The following is a 21363-nucleotide window of genomic DNA, read 5'->3' as shown; positions in this document are numbered from 1 at the left end:
AACTAAACAAATTCATCAAAAAGCAGTGCTTCAAAATGGTCACACTGCAACAAGTCACACAGCGGTACAACCGCATGACTTTCTGGTGTCTTTTACCAAATGCCTAGAACCAGTCACAGCAACCCTCAGGAAAAAGGGCCATCACGTCTATCTATATCTAGACAACTGACTAGTGTGAGCAAAAACCGTGGGAGACGCTCAGGCATCCATTGCAGAGACAAAGCTCTTACTGCAACAATTGGGATTCGAGATAAACTTTGAAAAATCCTCTCTTTCGCCATCCAAGAGCCTGGTGTTTCTGGGGGCTCACTTCGCAACCAACAAAGCCCTAGTTCGCCTTTCGCGAGACAGAATGAAAATGCTGAAGGAAATGATTCCTTTGTTCAAACCAAAAAAGTGGTTATCAGTCAGGAAATGCATTGGTCTCCTGGGGACTATGGCCTCCTGCATTCCCCTTATACTGCAGTGCAGACTGAACATGCGTCCGCTGCAAGAATTCCTGACTGGCAGATGGTCCCAGGTCACAGGGTTGTGGGACGACCAGCTGTGGATTACACCACAACTAAACCACCAACTACAATGGTGGACAAAGTCCGACAACATCAGCATTGGATGTCGGTTTCAAGACCCCATTCCACACAACACGTTGGTGACGGCTGCCTCGATGTCTGGATGAGGTGCGCATGTGGGCTCTTTCCACATTGAAAATGGACAGCAGAGGAGGCCAGACTATACATACATGTACTGGAACTCAGGGCAGTGGGCTGGGCCTTGAAATCGTTTCAACCAATACTACAACACTCTACGGTTCTGCTAATCACCGACAACACCACAACCATGTACTACTTCAGGAAACAAGGAGGTGGGGGTGAGATCCCCAACCCGCTCCCAGGAGGCAGAAAAGATTTGGCATTGGCCATCGCCAATGGGATAATGCTCCAAGCATTACACCTGACGGGGAGAAACAAGGTGACACAGCCTCAGTAGGTCCACCAGCCAGTGGCACAAGTAAAAGCTATGCGATAACCAGCTCCAATGCATATTTGCTCAATGGGGGCATCCGAAAGTCGACCTCTTTGCGACAAAGCAGAAAGCCAAATGTGCACGCTTTGCCAGCAGAACACAACAACACGGGCCAATGGGGAACACCTTTTCATTCCTGTTGACCGACCTCTTTGCCTATGCCTTCCCACCTTTTCCAATTATCCTCAAAGTGATCCAAATGATTCTAACATATCCGTGCATGGTGCTACTCATAGCCCCGAACTGGCCGAGGCAAACATAATAATCCTACCTTATTCACATGTCCACCGGCCATCGGATTCCTCTCCGCAATCAAGCTGACATTATATGGCAAAGTCAGGGAAAAGTGCTGCATTGCCTACCATGGGTCACTAAAATTGACTGCGTGGCTCCTGATTTTGCAGAATTTGGGCGCCTGAATTTGTCACAGGAATGTGCGCACATCCTGACCTCAGCACGGGCCCTGGCTACAATTCTTTCCTATCCGAGCAAGTGGAAGAGATTCTTTGGCTGGTGCGCAGAGCAGGAAAACGTTCAACCGTTTTCAACTAGCCCAGATACTATCCTACCTTACCTCCTATCATTAGTTCAAGGGGGACTCTCGCACACCTCCATAAAAGTACATCTGGCGGCCATCTCCAGGTACACCAGGAGAAGGGGGACAACGCCACTTTTCAGTGATCGACTGGTCAAACATTTAATTAGGTGGTCATTCAGAACCTTTCCCCCAGTGAAAGGGTTTCCACCACAATGGAGTCAGTCTCAATATTGTACTGGCAGGACTCATGAGAGCGTTGTTTGAACTGTTCGTTATTGTAATTGGTTATTTATAACATGCTTAACATCCAGAGGTTTCTAAGCGTGTACCCGGGGATCGAACCTGTGTTGCTCCGCTTCGTGTTGCTAACAAGGCGAGTGTGTTGCCCCTGATCTATCCTCCCGGCTTAGTGACAGCACACCTAAAATTCCTTTCCTGGAAGGTTGCATTCCTCATAGCTTTTACATCAGTAAGAAGAGTATCAGAGCCATACTTAAGTTTTTATTAAGACAGGGGTCCTGACAACCAACCCGTGGTTTACACCCAAAGTGCCATCGGCATTCCGTACGTATTCATCAGTTACGCTGTCTGTTTTCTTCCGAGAACCAAAGACCCCTGCGAAGATTGCGCTGCACTCCTTAGACATTAAGAGTGCTAATCCTCAAGAAATTCCACTCAGCTGTTTCTCGCCTACGGCATCCAAACAAAGGAAAGGCCATCTCCAAGCTATGAATTGCAAGGATGATATCCTCTACCATATCCTTCTGTCACACCAAAGCTAACAAGCCACTGACTGGGCCCGCTCAAGCTCATTCAACAAGAGCCACGGTGGCATCGGCAGCAATGTGGTCAGGGGTGTCACTAAAAGACATTTGTCAAGCAGCCACATGGACCGTGCCGCACACCTTCACTAGGCATTACTGCCTCCAAGGACAACATGCTGATGACGCAAGAACAGAAAAGGCAGTCCTGCAGAATCTATTCAAATAAGGTAGGCTTTTTTACCATTATCCTTACGCCATCCAAGTTCATACTGCTTTGAAATCTGTTCATAGCATGTGAATCTATAAAAGATCCAATGCTGGAGAAGACATTAGTTTCTTACTTGTAACTCCATTTCTCCAGCATTGGTATCTTTCATAGATTCACATGCGCCCTCTGGCCATCCTCTATGGTAAAAAGCCACTCAAATACACCTAAATCCAGCATATACTGGGTAGAATCTGAAGGGAGACTGCAGGGGAGTAGCTACATACTCGACATCCTATTGGTGGGGACCAAAAGCACCCAAAAGGAGGGCAATGGGATACAAAATAAACACCGAAAGTTTTCTTTATTTACTATTGTAAAAAGTTAACTGAGGATTCACAGCCTGACCACCGGGAATTGTTTATAGCATGTGAATCTATGAAAGATACCAATGCTGGAGAAATGGAGTTACAGGTAAGAAATGTACCCCTTCCATGCATTGTCAATATATGACCAGGTATCCGACCATTTGCCAGCTATTGGCATCATATGCCCAGAGAGTACCTTCATTTGTCAGTTGCTGCCAAGATATGCTCTGTTATTCACATCGCATGGCGGATGTTGCCACGAAACCCCAAGGTACTCACTCAGTAGCCCAAGTGCCGACACCATTAGCAAGGGTACACCCAGTAAGCATAGCAGAGGCAGGACACATTTCTGTTTTTCAAAGTACTTGTGAACTCTTTCAACTGCAAACACATTAATCCACACCTGTGTTTGCTGCTTTAACTTTTTTGATCAATAAAGCAATGTTTGTACATCAGGAGTGATTCTGTGCAGGGCATTACAGGTGCAGGAGTTACAATGAACGGCCAAGCGTAGCACTCTGAAGCAGCTCCAGGCTTCATATGATGTTGAACAAAATTACATAAAATTAATAAATTCCTAGATTCTATTTGAAAGACCTTGCAGTTATGTCCTCTGGGACTGTTCCTCCGTAGGCAGGCTTCTGCGCAGATGAGCGTCTTTAACAAGTGTTGTATGAAGACGTGCATGCAACTGCTCCTTTGAGATGTGCTTAAGGGGTGAGGTGTAAGGGACAGACCGGGCAATCTCTGTGGAGGACCTCTCCTAGCAGCTGGTGATGTAGAACTTTAGAAGCCATTGGGCCTCATTCCGAGTATGGCGGTAAGGGATAGCGGCCACCGGTAACGAGACCGGTGGCGGTGATCCCTTACCGCCATACTCCGAGTTCCCTTTGCGCCCTCGCCCTTAACGCCTGCTTTGAGCAGGTGTTAAAGTCGAGGGCGCAAAGGGGCCTCCAAGCCAATAACGGTGACCGTAATGAACGGTCACCGTTATTTGCATCTTCCCCATTCCCATTGAGCCCTATGGGGGCTCATTTGGGAATGGGGAAGAGCCTTGGTGAATGGGGAATTACCGCCCCGCCAACCTTGGAATGGGGCGGTAATTCCGCCATCCACCAAGGCGCTGCCGGTCCGGGTACGGAGTCAACCAAGGCGTTAATAGCGCCATTGGTTAGCGCCGTACTCGGAATGAGGCCTATTGTCTCACTAAAACACACATTTGCACACAAAAGTGGACCATTCGGCCTTCACAATATGTTGGACTGATCCTAACATCTATATATGGAAAGCTCTCATTTTTTGATGGTAAGGTATCTTGATGGGTTCAGGTCGATACTCTCAATGTTTGTATGCTAGCAGCACCAGAGGCTTATGTCAACCCAGACATTTATCCTTCACAGGTATATCAAATGAGGGACATTGATTTGGGTAAATGGACACATTTTATTTACTAGAGATTTGAGTAAGTTTGGCAAGAAATAATTAAGAAAAGATGGTATAAGTGCATGTTTAATTTTTAACTGCGGCCATTTTATATTTAAAACAGACATCACGTTTTAGATTTCTATTGGCCTGCATTCCGAGATATTAATGTTTTGAAAGGCTACAGCATAAAATCGGCAGGTGTGTGCACAGAAAAAAGGACTTCAGTTGCTGGATTTCCCAGAGAGTAGTGTATCTATAATTGTATACTGATAACGTAAGTTAGGAATCTTCATTTCAGTGCCACAGCAGTAAACAATATATAGTCATGTTCGAGTCAGGAGCCCAAAACAGGGCTTTAAGGGATCTTTTCTGCACTCTGCTTCTCCGATCACCTAAGTGGGCCTTTCCTCTGCATCCTTTGGCCATCTAAGGCAAAGTAACCCTGCCAATGCTGCACGATGAAATACTCTGACCGAAGAGATAAACGAGCAGCTGCTCTGCTGCAGGCTCTGTTGTCAGTTTCCATGTCGCATTCCAGATGTAACCGCCATGATCTGAGCGTCCTTGACCCTGCCGTGCATTCCTTTATCCTGCTGCAGAAGCTGCATGAATGGCCCAGTCGTGTGAATCAGTAAACACAGGCACACGATGCAGCCATTTTCAGCCAATGAAACCCACAGACTCTTCCTTTATGTGTTTGCATCTAAGACCTGAGGGATGGAATGCAACATGCAGCTTTACTCGCTGAAGCTTTCAAGAAACATGTAAAATGTGCATAGCATGTGTGGGCCATGTGATTGATGGCAATTCTGTGTGACATACTAGGACAGTGTGTGACTTAGATGCTCTTTTCATGCAGAGAGTACGAATTGGGACTTTATCAAGCATGGAAGAGGCAGGAAGGACCAAAGGGGTGAAGTTACAGGAGTATTCCTCCAGTTAAGGTGCGCCCGACAATGTCAAGTAAAGGGCAGGCAAAATTTGATTGGATAAACACTTTACAGGAAGGGGAAAACATACCAAGCTACTGAAGTATCCTTAAAAGACTCCAAAAGCTCACACTGCACAACAATATCTCGCACACACTTAGCTAGGGAAACCTTCGTCCAAAACGAATAATGCATAAAAAAGTAGCCTTTCCATATTCAATCTTACCAAACAATTTCGGAATTCATTACAATTTCCAACAAATTCTGCTGAGCACTCTTTGAGATCATGGTTCCGAAATGTGTGGGAAAAGAGGGTGGATGAGCGTGTCATTTCCCATAAGAGGTGTACAGTATGTCTTCCTATTAGAGCCGAAGACTTTGTCTTCTCTCCTTAGTTCCCCCTAATCGTCCCCCTTGTTCCCTGAAGACAAGACTCTTGAGTGATATTTAAGCTGCTGTCTGTCTTTCTGCTGTGGAAGGATACAAGTTATTAGTTTAATGGTTGTAGACCGTTCATATCCCCCTTGACAGTTCTATTTTTATAAGTGAATGTAATATAAATATTGTCAACCAAATTGCAGCCGTTCATTCATCATCGTTATAACAATTGTAGGTTGGCACTTGCAATGCCCTCCAGAGATCCTCGCAAAGTGATATCCTGCCGCTTCCCACTTCTGCGAGACTGAGCTAAATGCCATGAGGAGAATGTGCATGTCTGCTGTGCTCGGTCCAGCCCTGGATCACTGCAGACGCACCATCCACCCACTCTTACTGCCGCTAACGGAGCCAGCCCCTCGCAGGCTCTGTACTGACGTATTATTATGATGCTGCTATTGAGTTTTAATGCATAGCTCACAACCATTTGTCTCGCAAAGGCGGGTGAAATCACCCGATTTTGTTTTTGTCGGGTGAGTCGCCCATTGGAATGAATGGGCGTGCAGGAGGCTTGGTGGGTGAGTCAGCCCTTTGCAAGGCGGGTAACAACCGCCAAAAGCGAGTGAGTTGAGAGCTATGTTAATGTCACATGTAAGTTATCTGAATTCATCTAACCCACTTGCACCTCTTCCCAATCTGCCCCATCACAATCGCTCTGCAACTCTCTCTCCCTCCACTTCAGCACCACTGCTCTTGATAGAACGACTTCCCTTAACAATAAACTGTCCCTCCTCTCCCCACCAACTACCAAACAATCCAGCAACCCCACCTCCCCCCTTCACCCCAACCCCCACCTTACCCACCTTTGATTCCTTCGGACTGATCTCCAGAGAAGAATTTCTAGACCTTCAATCTTCTAGCAAACCAACTGGCTCCCCCCTATGCCCCTGCGCCGCCTCAGCCCTCAGAGAATATTTCTCATCCACCTGTGCAGGAGAACATACAAGAACCATCATAAATGACTCCCTTAGCTCTGGAATCTTCCCTGGGGCCTTCAAAATTGCACATGTGAAGCCTCTTCTTAAAAAACCTTCTCTAGACCCCCTTGACCTCAAAAACTACAGACCCATTTCGAACACCAGATTCCTTGCAAAACTCATCGACCGAACAGCATACTCCCAAATAAATGCCTTTGTTGAATCAAACAAACTCCTCAACCCCGCACAATCGGGCTTCAGACCGCGACATGGAACCGAAACAACTCTGACCTCAATCTTTGACGATCTTAAGATCACTGCAGATGCTGCAGGATGCGCAGCACTAATTCTCCTCGACCTGTCTGCAGCCTTCGACAAGATTAACCACTCAATCCTCCTTGACCGTATCTACTCGCTTGGAATCCGTGACACTGCCCTCAAATGGATCACCTCCTTCCTCAACAGGAAACAAATAACCCTTCTCTCCCCTTTTGTCTCAACTGCTCGCTCGGTCAATACTGGAGTACCGCAAGGCGCATGTCTATCTGCTCTTCTATTCAACCTCTATATGTCCACCCTTCCTGGAATTATCTGCCTGTACAATATCTTGTGCTACAACTACGCCGACGATACCCAAATCATCCTTAAAATCCACAACTCAGACTCCAACCCCCAACCCGACCTCGCAGCCTGCCTCCTAGAGATCGACCGTTGGATGACTATAAACCCCCTCTTCTTAAAACCCACTAAAATCGAAATCACGGGGTGCGGCAACACTGAGCTTCTACCTCGTCCCATTCCTTGGCCCCCTTCCAATGGCCAACCCCCACCCCCTCCATCACAGTAAAAACCCTAGGGTGCACTATGGCCTAACACTCTACTGACAGATCAACAATGTATCTAAATGTTGTCACTACCATATCAAAATTCTGAGGCGCATTTTTCCCTACCTCTCCTTCCCGAACAGACTTGCCGCTGTTATGTCTGTTGTAATGTCGAGACTGGACTATGCCAACTCCCTGTACCTACGGGTCCCGGCATACCACCTTAATAAACTTCAAAGAGCGCAAAACGCTGCTGCTAAACTGCTCCTCACCCTGGGCGCTCGGGACCGCACCGCTCCAGCTCTTCGAACCCCTCATTGGCTCCCAGTCGGACGAAGGGCCACTTTGAAGTCCCTGTGCATCACTCATCGTGCAGTGCACAAGACCGGCCCACTATACCTACAAGCCAAGTTAAAACCTTACTTCCCACCCCGCACCCTAAGCTAAAGCACTGCCCTCCTTTTAGTGATCCCAGCCACTAACTCCATCAGGATCGGAGGATCCTCTTTCTCAGCATTGGCCCCGACTCTGTGGAACTCGCTTCCACCACACATCCGACACATCCAAGACTAGGGGCCTCATTACACGGACGGCGGTAAGGGTTAACGGTCACCGTTAATGGCAACGGTGACCGTTAACCCTTACCGCCGTACTACGAGGTCCCTTTGCGGGTTGGAGGAATCAACGCCTGCTTCTTGCAGGCGTTAAGTACCAACCCGCTAAGGGACCTCGGAGCTAATTACGGCACCGCAATATTGCGGTGCCGTAATTAGTGCCTTCCCCATTCCCATAGAGCCCTATGGGGCAGAAATGGGAATGGGGAAGGGCAATGGCGGAAGGGGGATTTACCGCCCCTCCAACCTTGGAATGGGGCGGTAAATCCCCTTTCCGCCAAGGCGGTGCCGGTAATTTACCGGCATGGTCCAGGGTGCTAATAGCACCCTGGATTACCGCCTTCCGTGTAATGAATGTCATTCCGCAAATTACTTAAAACATGGCTCTTTCCATAACGCCAAAATCAACCTTAAAGATATGACTGAACTTCCAACACCCCAATGACTAAATACACAATGGGACTTCCATCCTGGTCTTCAATGAATACACCCAATGATTGGGCTATAGTATAGTAACCCTGACCACTGAACAAATATCTCTTAGATCCTACCCACATGAGGCCCCCATGAAATGGAATGGATGGTACGGATGGATGGAATGGATAGATTGGATCAAATAGATGGAATGGACAGAATGGATCAAATAGATGGAATGGACAGAATTAATTCATCCTGGAATGGATAGAATGGATGAAATCGATAGATGGATGAAATGGATAGAATGGATGGAATGAGTGGACAGATGGATTGGATGGACTGGATGGTAGGAATGGAATGGATGAAATGGATAGACGGATGGACTGGATGAAATGAATGGAACTAATGGAATGGATGGATAGAATGGATAGGATAGGATGGAATGGATAGGATGAAATTGATAGAATGGATGGATGGATAGACTGGATAGAATGGATGGATAGATTTAATGGATAGAATAGAACGATGGATGGGATAGAATGGATGAATTCGATGAAATAGATGGAAGGGATTGAATGGATAGAATGGATGGAATGGACGGATGGAACAGAGAATTGATGGAATGGATGGATGGAATGGACAGATGGAACGGACGGAATAGATTGGATGGATTGGATTGACAGAATTAATTAAATGGGTTGAATGAAGGAAATGGATGAAATGGATAGAATGGATGGACGGATGGAATGGATGGGTCGGATGGAATGGGTGGTATGGATGGAATAGATTGATGGATGCAATGAATGAAATAGATAGACAAATGGACTAGATGGAATGGATGGAATGGATAAAATGGACCGGATGGAACTAATGGATGGATAGAATGGATGGATTGAATGGATAGGATGGATGGAATAGAAAGATAGATAGAATTGATAGAACTAATGGATGGATGATAGAATGGATAGAATGGATGGAATGAATAGATGGAATGGATTGATTGAATGGATGGATTGAATGGATTGGATGCATGGATGGATGGAATGAATAGAAAGATGGATGGCATGGATGGATGGAATAGATGGTTAGAATGGATTAAATGGATAGAATGGATGAAATGGATTGAATGGATAGAATGAATGAAATGGATGGATGGAATGGACAGATAGAATAGATTTATTGGAGGATGGAATGGATGGATGAAATTGAAGGAATGGAGAGAAGGGATAAGAAGGATAGAATGGATGAAATGGATGTATGTGGAGTGGATAGATGGAAGAAATGGGTGGATGACGGCATGGAATGGACAGATGGAATGGATGGACAGATATGGAATGAATGGATGAAATGGATGCATGTGGAATGAATCAATGGATGGAATGTATGTATATGGAAAAGAAGTGATGGAAGTGACGGGCTAGATTGACTGGATGGATGGACTAAATGGATGTATAGGAATGGATGGAAAGGATGGATGAAAGTGACAGACTAGTTGGACTAGTTGGACTTGATGGAAAGGATGGATGGGAACAAATGGAAGGAGGGATGGAATGGAAGAAATTGATGAATGGGATGGATGGATGATGGATAGAATGGATGGAACTTACCCTACCCCCTAGTTCCTGTGTGTGCCAACCGTGCATGTGTTTCTGTGTACCCTGCTTTCTTGTTCCCCATGCTGCTGTTGTATATCCCTATTCCTCCCTCCTCTCGCTGTAAGCCCAGCCCCCTGTCACTGTGTGTCTGTGTGTCGCTGTGTTCCCTGCCATCCTGTTCCTGTGATGTCGCCTTGTATCCCAATGTATTACCCAACCCTCTCGTCGATGTGTGCCCACTGTGCCCATGTGCCACTGTGTAGCCTGCTTTCTTGTTCCCAATTCTGTTGCTTCATATCCGTATGCCCCCCCCTCCTGTCGCTGTAAGCCCAGCCCCCTGTGACTGTGTGTTCATGTTTCGCTGTGTTCCATGCTATCCTGTTTACGTGCCTGGTCTCGGGCACTTTAAAGATGAACCATCATATCATACCACATCACTACGCTTACTCTCTACTATACACCATCACACGACTAGAGCACAGCTATACCCCTGATAAATTCGGCCTAGCTGTTCACATATGAACACTACCCCATGAACACTTCATCACCCTAATAAATTGCAGCGATCCCATGACATTCTGGCATGGTTGCTCACATAATGCGTCCTTCAGGCCTAACGCAGCCAGAGTCCAGTCTGGGTGTCCACCCATCAGAGTGCACACATCCAAGTGATATCCTCAGCACCACACCTAATGCTAGTATGCAGCTACCATCCGGCAATTACACCAGCTGCACACAAACTGGTGCACCCACGCACCCTACAACACTATCTCTCTCTACTGACCTGAACTGCGGTTCCCTAGGGTGTTCAACCTACCAGCGCTTTGAGATCATACCAATGATATATAGAGCGCTATATAAATGCAAAGTAACATAACATAACATAGAATGCCTTCTGTTCATTATTATTGTGTATAGCAACATTTAGAGGATACGTCAGTGTTTTACTTTTTTATTTTTATCATCAAAACTTTTATTTCGGCACAAAGCCATGAAAGTGCATACAAATTACAGTTAAACAATTTTAAAATCCCGTCCAAGATCCTCTAACGTTACTCAATGTTCTTATACTTGGAGTAATTGTGATCGTAAAAAGGTATACAAAATTGTCCCAAATACATATAAAAACATATTTAATTGTCATGCCATTAAATTATGCCTTAGCATACTGAATCATCAAAAATTGTAAACATGTTGCCATACATTGCAATACCAATTATACAAAAAAAGAGAAATATGCATATCAAAAGGAACATCCCATGGGGCCACACAAGGGGGGAGAGAAACACACCTGCAGCCCCCCTAATACAAGAGTTACATACAAGGACAGGATACCATACATTAAAAACCAGTACAAAGATAAACACTGTAAGGTGGTGGAAGAAAGCGGTCTACCTCATTAGATCAGGATTTCGCAGCATTGACCGGCCCTTAGCAAATGACTGAAGATTCTATGCTCCACTCTCACTGCTCCTTTGGTCTTAGCAGCCAAGCGCAGTTAAGAAGGACAATATTTGGATACTGTGCTTTTACACATCACCAATGCCTCAGTGGTTGTGGAAATGCCAAAAGATCTTAACATGGGTATCAAATAGAGATGTCGCAAGGCTCTCTGTCTCAACCCAATTGTCTCTTCTCTAGTCCCACATAGTGGGAAAATTTCCAATCCATTAATAACCCAAAGTTTAGTAAATAAGCAAGCCATAGAGTACCCATCCTGAAATATACTTTTTTTTAATTTTCATTGGGGTTATTTGGACCATGATTTATATCAACTGTTGGTGGGAATAGTAGAATATACCTACAGCAGTGTGCTGGTGATGATTGACAACTTGCAGATTGTGTGGAGTGTAAGTGGTCATGTAGGGTAAGGGGCGGGAAGGAGAGGATCTCGGGACAGGTATAGCAGATCTTTGGAATAGTGTGATCGAGTCTAACGGATACTCCTTAAACATATACCTGTTGATCTGTTTACTCAATTGAATGAATGTAGAGAAAAGGAGATCATTTTGACTGGGATGATTTTCCACAGTACGGGGGTAAATGCAGAGAAAGTTTGTTTCTGGGTCTGTATAAGAAAGAGATCACTCTGCAAAATAATAACTATTTGATGTTGATGTACTTCAAGAGTGTTGAAAGCCTATTTCTTTTTTCTTGTTTGTCTTCCAGCATCACTTCCTGCCATCTTCCCTTCCAGAGCAAATGGCTGTACGTTGGGACGGAGCGAGGGAATACGCACATTGTAAATATCGAATCCTTCATTCTCTCAGGATACGTGATCATGTGGAACAAGGCGATAGAACTGTAAGTGGATATGCAGAGGCCATGTTTCGAGTTCCTGTGTGGTTTAAATGCACAGAACCATGCTCACCTTCTTGCTTCATCCCTAGATGCCCAAAGTATTGTATGTTTCAATTTTTTTCTAAAGGCATTGATTCTGGAGTAAGCAATGTATTGGTTTTAGTCTGATGGTACTTCCCTGGTGAAATCCGTGACATAACCACTGCTCCCCAAGCACCATGGTTGAATGACTATTATTATAGGAATATATATGCCTGTGAGCTACGAACTCTGCTTTTCATGGGGAAAGCCCGGAATTAGGATGTTTCCGAGCCGTGTTGAGAGTAACATCAAAAACATATAAGAGATTTGAATGAAATGACTCTGGAGGCTTTGGAAGACGATAACTTGCTAGTAGACAGAAGCTTCCTTATCACCAGTGGATTTCAGCTCCCCTTGCTGTGTCTGGTGGCAGGTCCCTTGTGAAGATGGGGATCATGACACACCCTAATAATCTGCTCTGACCTATAAAGGGAATGGCACACGCGCTCCCTCTGCACTGTCTTCTCCTTTTAACAAAGTTGAAATGTTGCCTCCTACGCAAGGTTGTTGTGTCAGAAGTGGTAGCAGAAGCCAAAGTCTGCACGCAATTCTATGGCGAGACAGGAGGAGAGCATTATGCATTTCTTTCTTTATTACTGCATGTCAGCAATTTCAAATCTTGAACATTTTTATAACTTCTTAACACTTTAACTGGCTAAACATTTTGTTTCCTCTGTATTGAAACCAAAATATGGTTGTCAGTTCAAGTCTTTTAAAATGTTCTCCTCTAAACCACAACTCCCATGGGTCTTTGTTTCCCTGTATGCTTCCAGTGTCCCCAGTATCTAATCAGGCTCCGGCCCAAGGTATATATCATCCCCTCTGTAATCTTCTTCCTCTTTCTTTGTTGCTGCAAGTCGAGATAGGTGCCTTTATGTGTATTTAGATATGCTTATGTCTTTATGTGTATTTGTATTTGGATATGCGTATTTTTGAATAAGAAGTAAGCGCAGCATACTGGCAATTATAAAATAATAAAGCAGGAGAAGCGCGCAAATTTGTTTACACTGCGCTCAGGCCAGACGGGAGATTTCTCTCCAGAACGCTCGGAGGTAGGGGCCAGAGCCGTGGGCGAGCGAACCCGCGTTAGGCAACCGGCCCCTCCTTCTCCTCAGCATGATGCGCAGAGACCGTGAGAGAGGTTTTCCCCTCACAGGCAGCGCACGGCACACAAGGGCATTAGGACCCCGCGAGCACCATCGGAGGGATTCCCCTCACAGACCACACATGGCGCGTGTAGTTCTTTAGGACCACGCGGACGCCAGCAGAGGGATTCCCTCACAGGCACGACACGCGTGGGGCTTTAGGACCCCACGGTCGCCAGCAGGGAATCTCCTCTGACACTACGACGATGCAACGTATCTCACCATAGAGATTTCGTTTACGGTCGTTTCAAAAGGGGCAACATACTTCAGATCACAGCGGCTTACACAAACGCATTTTAAAAAAAAAAGAGAGGAGCATTGATTACATGCTACGTGTGGAGTTTAGCCTGTGTTCCCTCTATCAGCTTTCAGCTCACGAAGTGAAATGGCACAATACAGAAGCCACACAGCCTCACACAGTACTTCACTTGAATGGAGTGCTGAAGAGTGGGAAGAACAGCCTGCACCAGAAGAGGACCTCTCACCCAGTTTTGAGAGGGTTCTGGGTGATTCACTGTCACAAGCAGTGTCACAGGGCATGATGCCCCTAGCACAGAGGCTAGATCACCTTGAATCCATACTGTATAAACAGAATGCAGAGGACAAGACACCCAGGAGTAAGAGGGCTTTGATCCCGGGGGAGGGAACATCAGGAAGACACCCCGATGCAGGAGTGGAACAGGGCAGTAAAAAGGCTCGGAAGAGAACCACCTCTTTGACGCCCCCCGAGCACAGCAGAAGTGGTGGACCCAACACCCCAAGAGTCTTCCGACCCGGTGAGCAGGCTTAAGAAATCCTTTATGATGAGGGCAGTGGTGCCAGACTCTCGACCCCCTGCCCCAGGGGTGCACACTGAAGGGGATGAGGAGGATGGCGAGGAAGACATTATAATGCCACAGCCGAAACCGGCTACACAGCCTCAAGAAGAGGAGGAAGAGAGCCTACTGGATATGTTTGACTAAGAGGCCATTGCACATCCTAGACCCTCAGAATGGGTGCTGTCACCGAGGGTGGCCCAATATATGGCGCAGCACCTACGAAAGCCGCTGGACAGAGAAGGGCAAAGATGAAAGCAGAATGCCCCCGACCGCTCCTTCCAGGGAAAGTCGCAGATACCCCGGAGCTAGACCCCAAAATGGTGATGTTTGTCACAAAAGCAACCAAAGATATAAGGAAAGGGGTGGACAGAGCCTGGCGAGGGTGCCAAGACAGGGTCCTAGACCTGGCTGGCCCACTCGCCAAGATAATGGACCTAGCGGAGAAAGCAGCAGACACTGGGAAACCAGTGGACGTAGTAGCACTGGGCACAAAGAGCAGTTTGCCTTCTAGGCAATGCTAATTCGCTCTCTCGGCCAAGAGGCACCGGGCGTGTTGCTGAAGATCGACAGCAAGTTCAGTGATCTCGCCTCGTACGAGGTGGGAGGAGAAGGAAAAGGTCTGCTGTTCGGCGACACATTCGCAAAGGAGATGTCCCAGTTTGTGGGGACATATTCAGTGCTCGAGAAAGCGCAGAGTTCTATCAGACAAATATTCCCAGGACGAGTTTTTGCTGGGACCGGACGGCAGAGAGGTCGGGTGTCCGGTCGCTTTGGGAAATTCAGAAGACCTCAAAATCATAGAGGCTAAAACTGGAAGAATCGCTAGCAAGACAACTTCTTCCCATCCAGAGCCCGTTTCCCTAGGAATCGCAGAGGCAGGGTAGCCTACAGACAAGCTAACGCACCACACGGTGAGTGTTCAGACACCTCCTCTCCCTACGATCGGAGGCAGGACACGCTGGTTTTTGAATGCATGGTGAAAATTGTCAAGCGATGCTTGGGTACTGCAAGTGATAACAGGGATGAAGTTAGAATTTGTAGGCACTCCTGCGCAAGCGCGAGAACCTGCGAGGATACATATACCATTAGAAGAACAACAACAGCTATTTTCTGAACTGCGCAGTTAGTTCTTTGAAATCCAGCTATTTGCCGAACTGCGCAGTTTAGCAGACAAAAAGGCGATACAGATAGATCAGAAAGGGGAAGGTTTCCTCAGCAATATGTTCTTGGTACACAGAGGGGAGAAAGTAAGGCCAGTTATCAACCTGAAAGGTCTCAACGAATGGGTAGTATATCGCCACTTCAAGATGGAAGGCATACACCTTCTACGAGACCTGCTCAGAGCAGTAGACTGGTTAGTGAGACTGGATCTGAAGGACGCCTACCTTACCATTCCGATCGCAGTACAGCATCAGAGATACCTTTGTTTTCGTTGGGGAGCTGATGCATGTCTCCCATTCGGCTTGGCATCAGCTCCTTGGGCTTTTACCAAGATCACACGTCCAGTAGCAGCAGCTATTCGGGAGAGGGGAATCAGGATGATCCTCTACCTAGACGATATCCTCTTTATAGGACAACACGCCGCGACCCTGCAAGAGCAGGCGTCTTGGGTATGTCGACTCATGTCCTCTCTCGGCTTCATAGTGAACGAAGAGAAATCCGACCTACGACCATCACAGAGGATGGAGTTCCTGGGCTTCATGATAGATACCCGGAAAGCCACGTTAGAGCTCCCGCCAGCAAAAATTAAAGGTATAAAAAAGGAGCTCTGAGCTACAGCAGCGAAGAAAGTAGTTTCCCTTGGCAGCCTAGCCCAGTTAGTGGGATTGCTAGCGGCATCCATACAAGCTATATTTCCCGGGCCCCTACATTACAGGACACTCCAGGGATTGAAGATGCGTCACCTCAGAGGAGGTATAGGGTATCACCAACTAGTAACTTTGGATCAGGAGGCCATCACCTAGATCCATTGGTGGCTACACACCATGGAAGCCTGGAAAGGCAGGGCCATCTTTGGAGACACCTCAGACATCGTGATCGCGTCAGATGCGAGCAGGGCCAGGTGGGGAGCACGGTGCGGTTCCTTCGAAACAGGAGGAAAATGGTCCGAGGAAGAATTGTCACTTCACATAAACTGCTTGGAACTTCTAGCAGGGTCCTTCGCAGTGTAAGCTTTTACCAAAGAGCGAGTGAAATGTTGCGTGCTGCTCAAGATGGACAATATCTCGGCTGTATGATATATCAACAAACTAGGAGGTACTTCCTCCAGGATGTTGGCCAAACTGGCGAAAGATTTTTGGCATTTCTGCCTCGACCACCAGATATCAGTATCAGCAGAGTATTTGCCAATGTGTCGGAATACGATAGCAGACTGGAATTCGTGCTATTTGGTAGACTCCACCGACTGGAGACTCCCGGCAGACGTGTTCCAGCGGTTCCAATAATTATGGGGCCCTCTGGACACAGATCTATTTGCGTCCAGACTGAACGCTCAGGTTCCAAATTTGTTCAGCTGGAGAATAGACCCAGCTGCAGCAGGGATGGATGCATTTCTGCAGCACTGGACGGGAGCGGTTCACTATGCCGTTCATAATGTTGACAAGAGCATTAGCGAAAGTCTGCAGAGAACAGGCAGAGCTAGTGATAATAGTCCCGATATGGAAATCGCAACCATGGTTTCCAGTAGTAATGGAACTTTCTACGGATTTTCCGAGAGTGATTCCTCACAGAGTAGACATTCTTCAGCATCTACTAGTGCTGGGAGGAACACTGAGTTTGATGGCCTGCAGGATTTCAGGCAGAGATGGCAACTCCCAGGCATTTCGCAGTTCGCTGCCGAGTGCATCAGAGACTCGTGGGCACCATCAACCATTAGGAGCTATGGTGCCGCGTGGAGGCAGTGGAATGCTTTCTGCACATGAGTAAATTCAGATCCCGTTTCGGCCTCTATAGTGCAGGTGATAAACTTCCTAGCACAGAAATTTGCAGAAGGAGCAGCCTACAGAATGATTGGTGTGTACAGGTCCGCCATTTCAGCCGGCCACGTCAAAGTTGGGGACAAGCCAATAGGAGAGCATCCTACAATTTTGAGACTATTGAAAGGAATGAAGATGCGTAAACCGCCAGCTCCCAGATATGCTGCTTTGTGGGACGTGCAAGCAGTCTTTAGATTATTCCTTTCCTGGCCACAGAATAAGGATCTTTCTCGATCCCAGTTATTCCGGAAGCTAGCGATGTTGCTTTGCCTCATAGTGCGCAGGAGAGTATCGGATGTGAAGGCTTTAGAAGTAGACAGGAAAATGTTCTACCCGGAAGGAGTAGCATTTAATGTAGCAAATAGAGCAAAATCAGATTTAGCAGTAATATCTTATCCATACTTCCCCAATAACAGCAAGTTATGCGTGGCACAATGTATTAAAGATTATGAAGTAATTACAGCTCCGGTTAGACCGAGAGGGGTTACACAGCTCTTGATGGCACGTAGGATGCCTTTTCATGCTGTTACAACAGCTACAATAGCAAGGTGGGTGCGAGAAGTGATGCATTGGGCAGGCATTGATTTATCGCAGTTTGAAGCACATTCAGTAAGAGGCACGATGGCTTCTAGAGCGTTTTCAGCAGGCGTACCACTGCAGGATATTATGAAAGTGGCAGATTGGTCAAATGAGACTACGTTTAAGACTTTCTATTACAAGCCTAAATCTCAGATAGCGAATACAGTGATTAACAGCTTTGAATAAACATAATGCTCGCCTCCTGTCTCGCCATAGAATGAAGATTGCCCATGCTGAGAGCGCTGGACAGTCTTGATTCTATTAAAGACAAGGAGGCGAGCATTATATCCCATCCAGGGATATATTATATAAAAATGCATGTAATGAACACAAACTATTTTTGCGGTGACAATACATGTGTCAGACTGTGTGAAAACCCCCCCTTAAAATCTGTTATCTATTGGTTTCATGGGAAGACCAGAAGCAAACATGAATACAGTTACGCTCGAGAGCGAGTATCTTGTTCTACAGTTCTGCCAGAGCATGGGGCTACGAGAAGGAAGTTCCAGTTGATCTTATGGCAAAGTTTCCAGTTGAATTGAGAGTTATATAGACTTTAACACCAAAGAAAGAGGAAGAGGATTACAGAGGGGGATGATATATACCTTGAGCCGGAGCCTGATTGGATACTAAGGACAGTGGAAGCATACAGGGAAACAAAGACCCATGAGAGTTGTGGTTTAGAGAACATTTTAAAAGACTTGAACTGACAACGCTATTTTGGTTTCAATACAGAGGAAACAAAAGGTTTAGGCAGTTAAAGTGTTAAGAAGTTTTAAAAATGTTCAAGATTTGAAATTGCTAACATGCAGTAATAAAGAAAGAAATGCATAATGCTTGCCTCCTTGTCTTTAATAGAATCAAGACTGTCCAGCGCTCTCAGCATGGGCAATCTTCATTGTTGATGATTTCCATGCGCCAATGCCACATAAATGGTTTGGTTCCTACTCTGGCTCATTGCGAATATCGTATAAGAAAGGAGCAGATTTGATCTGGGCCCCCATCAAATATGTAAGGATTCAGCACCCATCAACATTGAATTGCTTTGTTAGGATTTGGTTTGACTCCCAAAAACTATAAAGCACAATGCCATTCTATTTGTATTTTTTTAATTTAGGGGGACGTGTCTCGTACAGAAACACATATGGTGTATAAAACAGTAGGCTGTGCAGTGCTGCCATCAGGTGCTTCACAAAGGAATTCACAAGTGGTGGAGACTGGACATATGACCTGGCAGTGAAATGTGGTTCGCGCAATACATAGATCAGTGGGGGAGTGATTGGGGATATTCAGTGGTGGTACTGTAGGTCGTGAGGATTCTAGGACGTCGTGCTGTTCTCCTTCCAGTTGTAGGAGCGAGTGCATTTTTGTGTTGTTTTCAGTGGCAGGAGAAAGAGCGTGGCAGTGGAGACAGGCAAGGAGGCACAAGGGAGTGGGGTTCCGAGGGCAAGTGAAGGACAAACAGATTGATGAGGCTGCCAGACTTCGGGGCTGATGCCTGAATAGGAGTTTGGGGGAGGCTGTTACACTCTTGGTACCTGGTGCAGGACAGAGGAGGCAGGATCATGGACGAGGCGTCTGCACTTGAACGTAGGGTGTGGGCGTACCCAACTTGGAATATAAGACAGTGCATACAATGATGGCGGGCAGAGATCCGTTGCTTCATATTGTTGATGACATTGATACGTGTAATACTGTGATGGGATCAGAGTGGTGAACTGCAAGTTTTGGTTGGAAAAAGAATCAAATGAAAGTAAAAACAAAAAAGAACATGATTGGAGGAGTGGTTGACTGGTTGGGGATCTGAGGAGCACAAAATCGGTTTTAGTGATGTTGAGTTTGACATATGAGTTTGTCATGCAGGACTGAACTATCGGAAGGCAATGTTCCAGCTACAATATGTCTTGAACACAGCTGAGTTCCAGGTAGAGCTGTGTTGTCTGTTTACTGGTGCAAGTAGATGTTAGGGACACCAAGTGGTGCTCCTAGAGGCTTTAGAAATAGATTGAAGATGATAGGTAAAAGGCTGGATCCTTGGGAATGCTGCACGTAGCTGGACAGTGCATACACCTAGCCGGTTCCTGTCCGACTGGTGTAAGGTAAACCAGGCCATTAAAGACACTGGAGCCAATCTTTATAGTGAGAAATCCGAGATGGGCATTATGATCAGCCACGTCAAGTGCCTAAGAGAGATTGAGAAGGACCAAGAGGCAGTGGTCCCCTTTGCCCATTATGCACAAGGCATTGTTGAAGATCTGTGTGGTCACCATCTCTGTACTACATCGAGGGCCGAGCCCAGACTGGTAATCCTGTAGCAGGCAAGTGCTTCTGTTCTAACACAGATCCATACACCTTTTCTTTAGAAGAGCTTGACAGGGACCCCACTGAACCTTGTGTGCCCTTTGGCCTTCTGATCAAGGCTCCTCAGCTTGGAGGCAAACTTAAAGTGTCCTCTTTCTATCCGCACTCCATGAATGTTTCATAAGGAATAATCAATCTATAGAATGTGTATTCTCACCCACACCCTAGCCCAGTGACCATGTTCCTGCTGGTCCATGCTCTGCCAGTGACTCCCAAGAGTACTAGTGAGTACCAGACAAGGGACTATTGTGGGTGGCCCTGTGGTGTTACCACTGATGTTGATTTCACAGTGCCAAGCCCTGCACACGGTCAGAGGTACTGCCTAGGCACTCTAAATCCAGGCATCAAGTCAAGATGACAAAAACTGCTTAATCTGCAGGCCGAACACTCCCCACAGCTTTCACTCGAGGGGCCTTTCAGATGGTCCCTCGCGTCTGCTCACAGGCCCTATGAGAGATCCGTGCTGGAATGACTTCTCTGGCTCCCAGGACTTTGGTTGAAACGTATCCCTGGTGATGCAGCAACTTTGTTGCCAACGTTTGTATGTAATGGCTCCATAGAAAGATCCACATTGTGCGATCATGACAAGACACTACGCGTCCATTCCGGAGCAACAGTGAAACAGGATCCTAAGCCTTCTGAACCCATGCTTCAGCTCCCAAGGTCACTAGTGTGTGCCGGGCCCTCAACTACAGTGTCCAGAGTGTTCCTCATAATCTGGTTGTTGTGACAAAGTCACAGTGCCAACCTCATATTCTGCCGATAAGAGGTGAGTGTGCACAACCTGAATTTTGAATCCTTATTTTTCAGTTATGATATCTTAATAACTCTGCATGGGGTGCAAACCCACTGGTGAGGTGCCTCTGTGAAATGGCACTGCAAAAAACTGAAACGAGACCTTGGCCGTGAAGCCAGCGGTGTGGGCTGCACTCCCAGATACCACTTACATGTGGTGTATATTTTCAATGTTATGTTCAATAAACAATATGATACCAGTAATAGTGTTTAGATGAAGAAATGTGTATTTATTCTTTCAGCTGGTATTTAAT

The 21363-nt window shown here is 46.3% G+C and overlaps 1 protein-coding gene across 6 annotated transcripts in view; it reads left to right on the top strand.

The window, feature by feature from the left end:
- Positions 1-21363, top strand: part of STXBP5L (syntaxin binding protein 5L) — a 3950894-nt gene that overhangs the window by 1115302 nt on the left and 2814229 nt on the right. For all 6 annotated transcript variants that reach the window (XM_069635832.1, XM_069635831.1, XM_069635829.1 and 3 more), the window contains exon 5: positions 12224-12358. In XM_069635832.1, coding sequence (XP_069491933.1) covers positions 12224-12358 — 135 coding nt within the window. The remainder of the gene's footprint in view (positions 1-12223; positions 12359-21363) is intronic.

The sequence above is a fragment of the Ambystoma mexicanum genome, chromosome 7p (genome assembly GCF_040938575.1).
Source record: "Ambystoma mexicanum isolate Mex_15411 chromosome 7p, UKY_AmexF1_1, whole genome shotgun sequence".
NCBI classification, from domain to species: Eukaryota; Metazoa; Chordata; class Amphibia; order Caudata; family Ambystomatidae; genus Ambystoma; species Ambystoma mexicanum.
The sequence above is the reverse complement of the archived record's forward strand: the minus strand, read 5'-3'. Positions and strand labels throughout refer to the sequence as shown.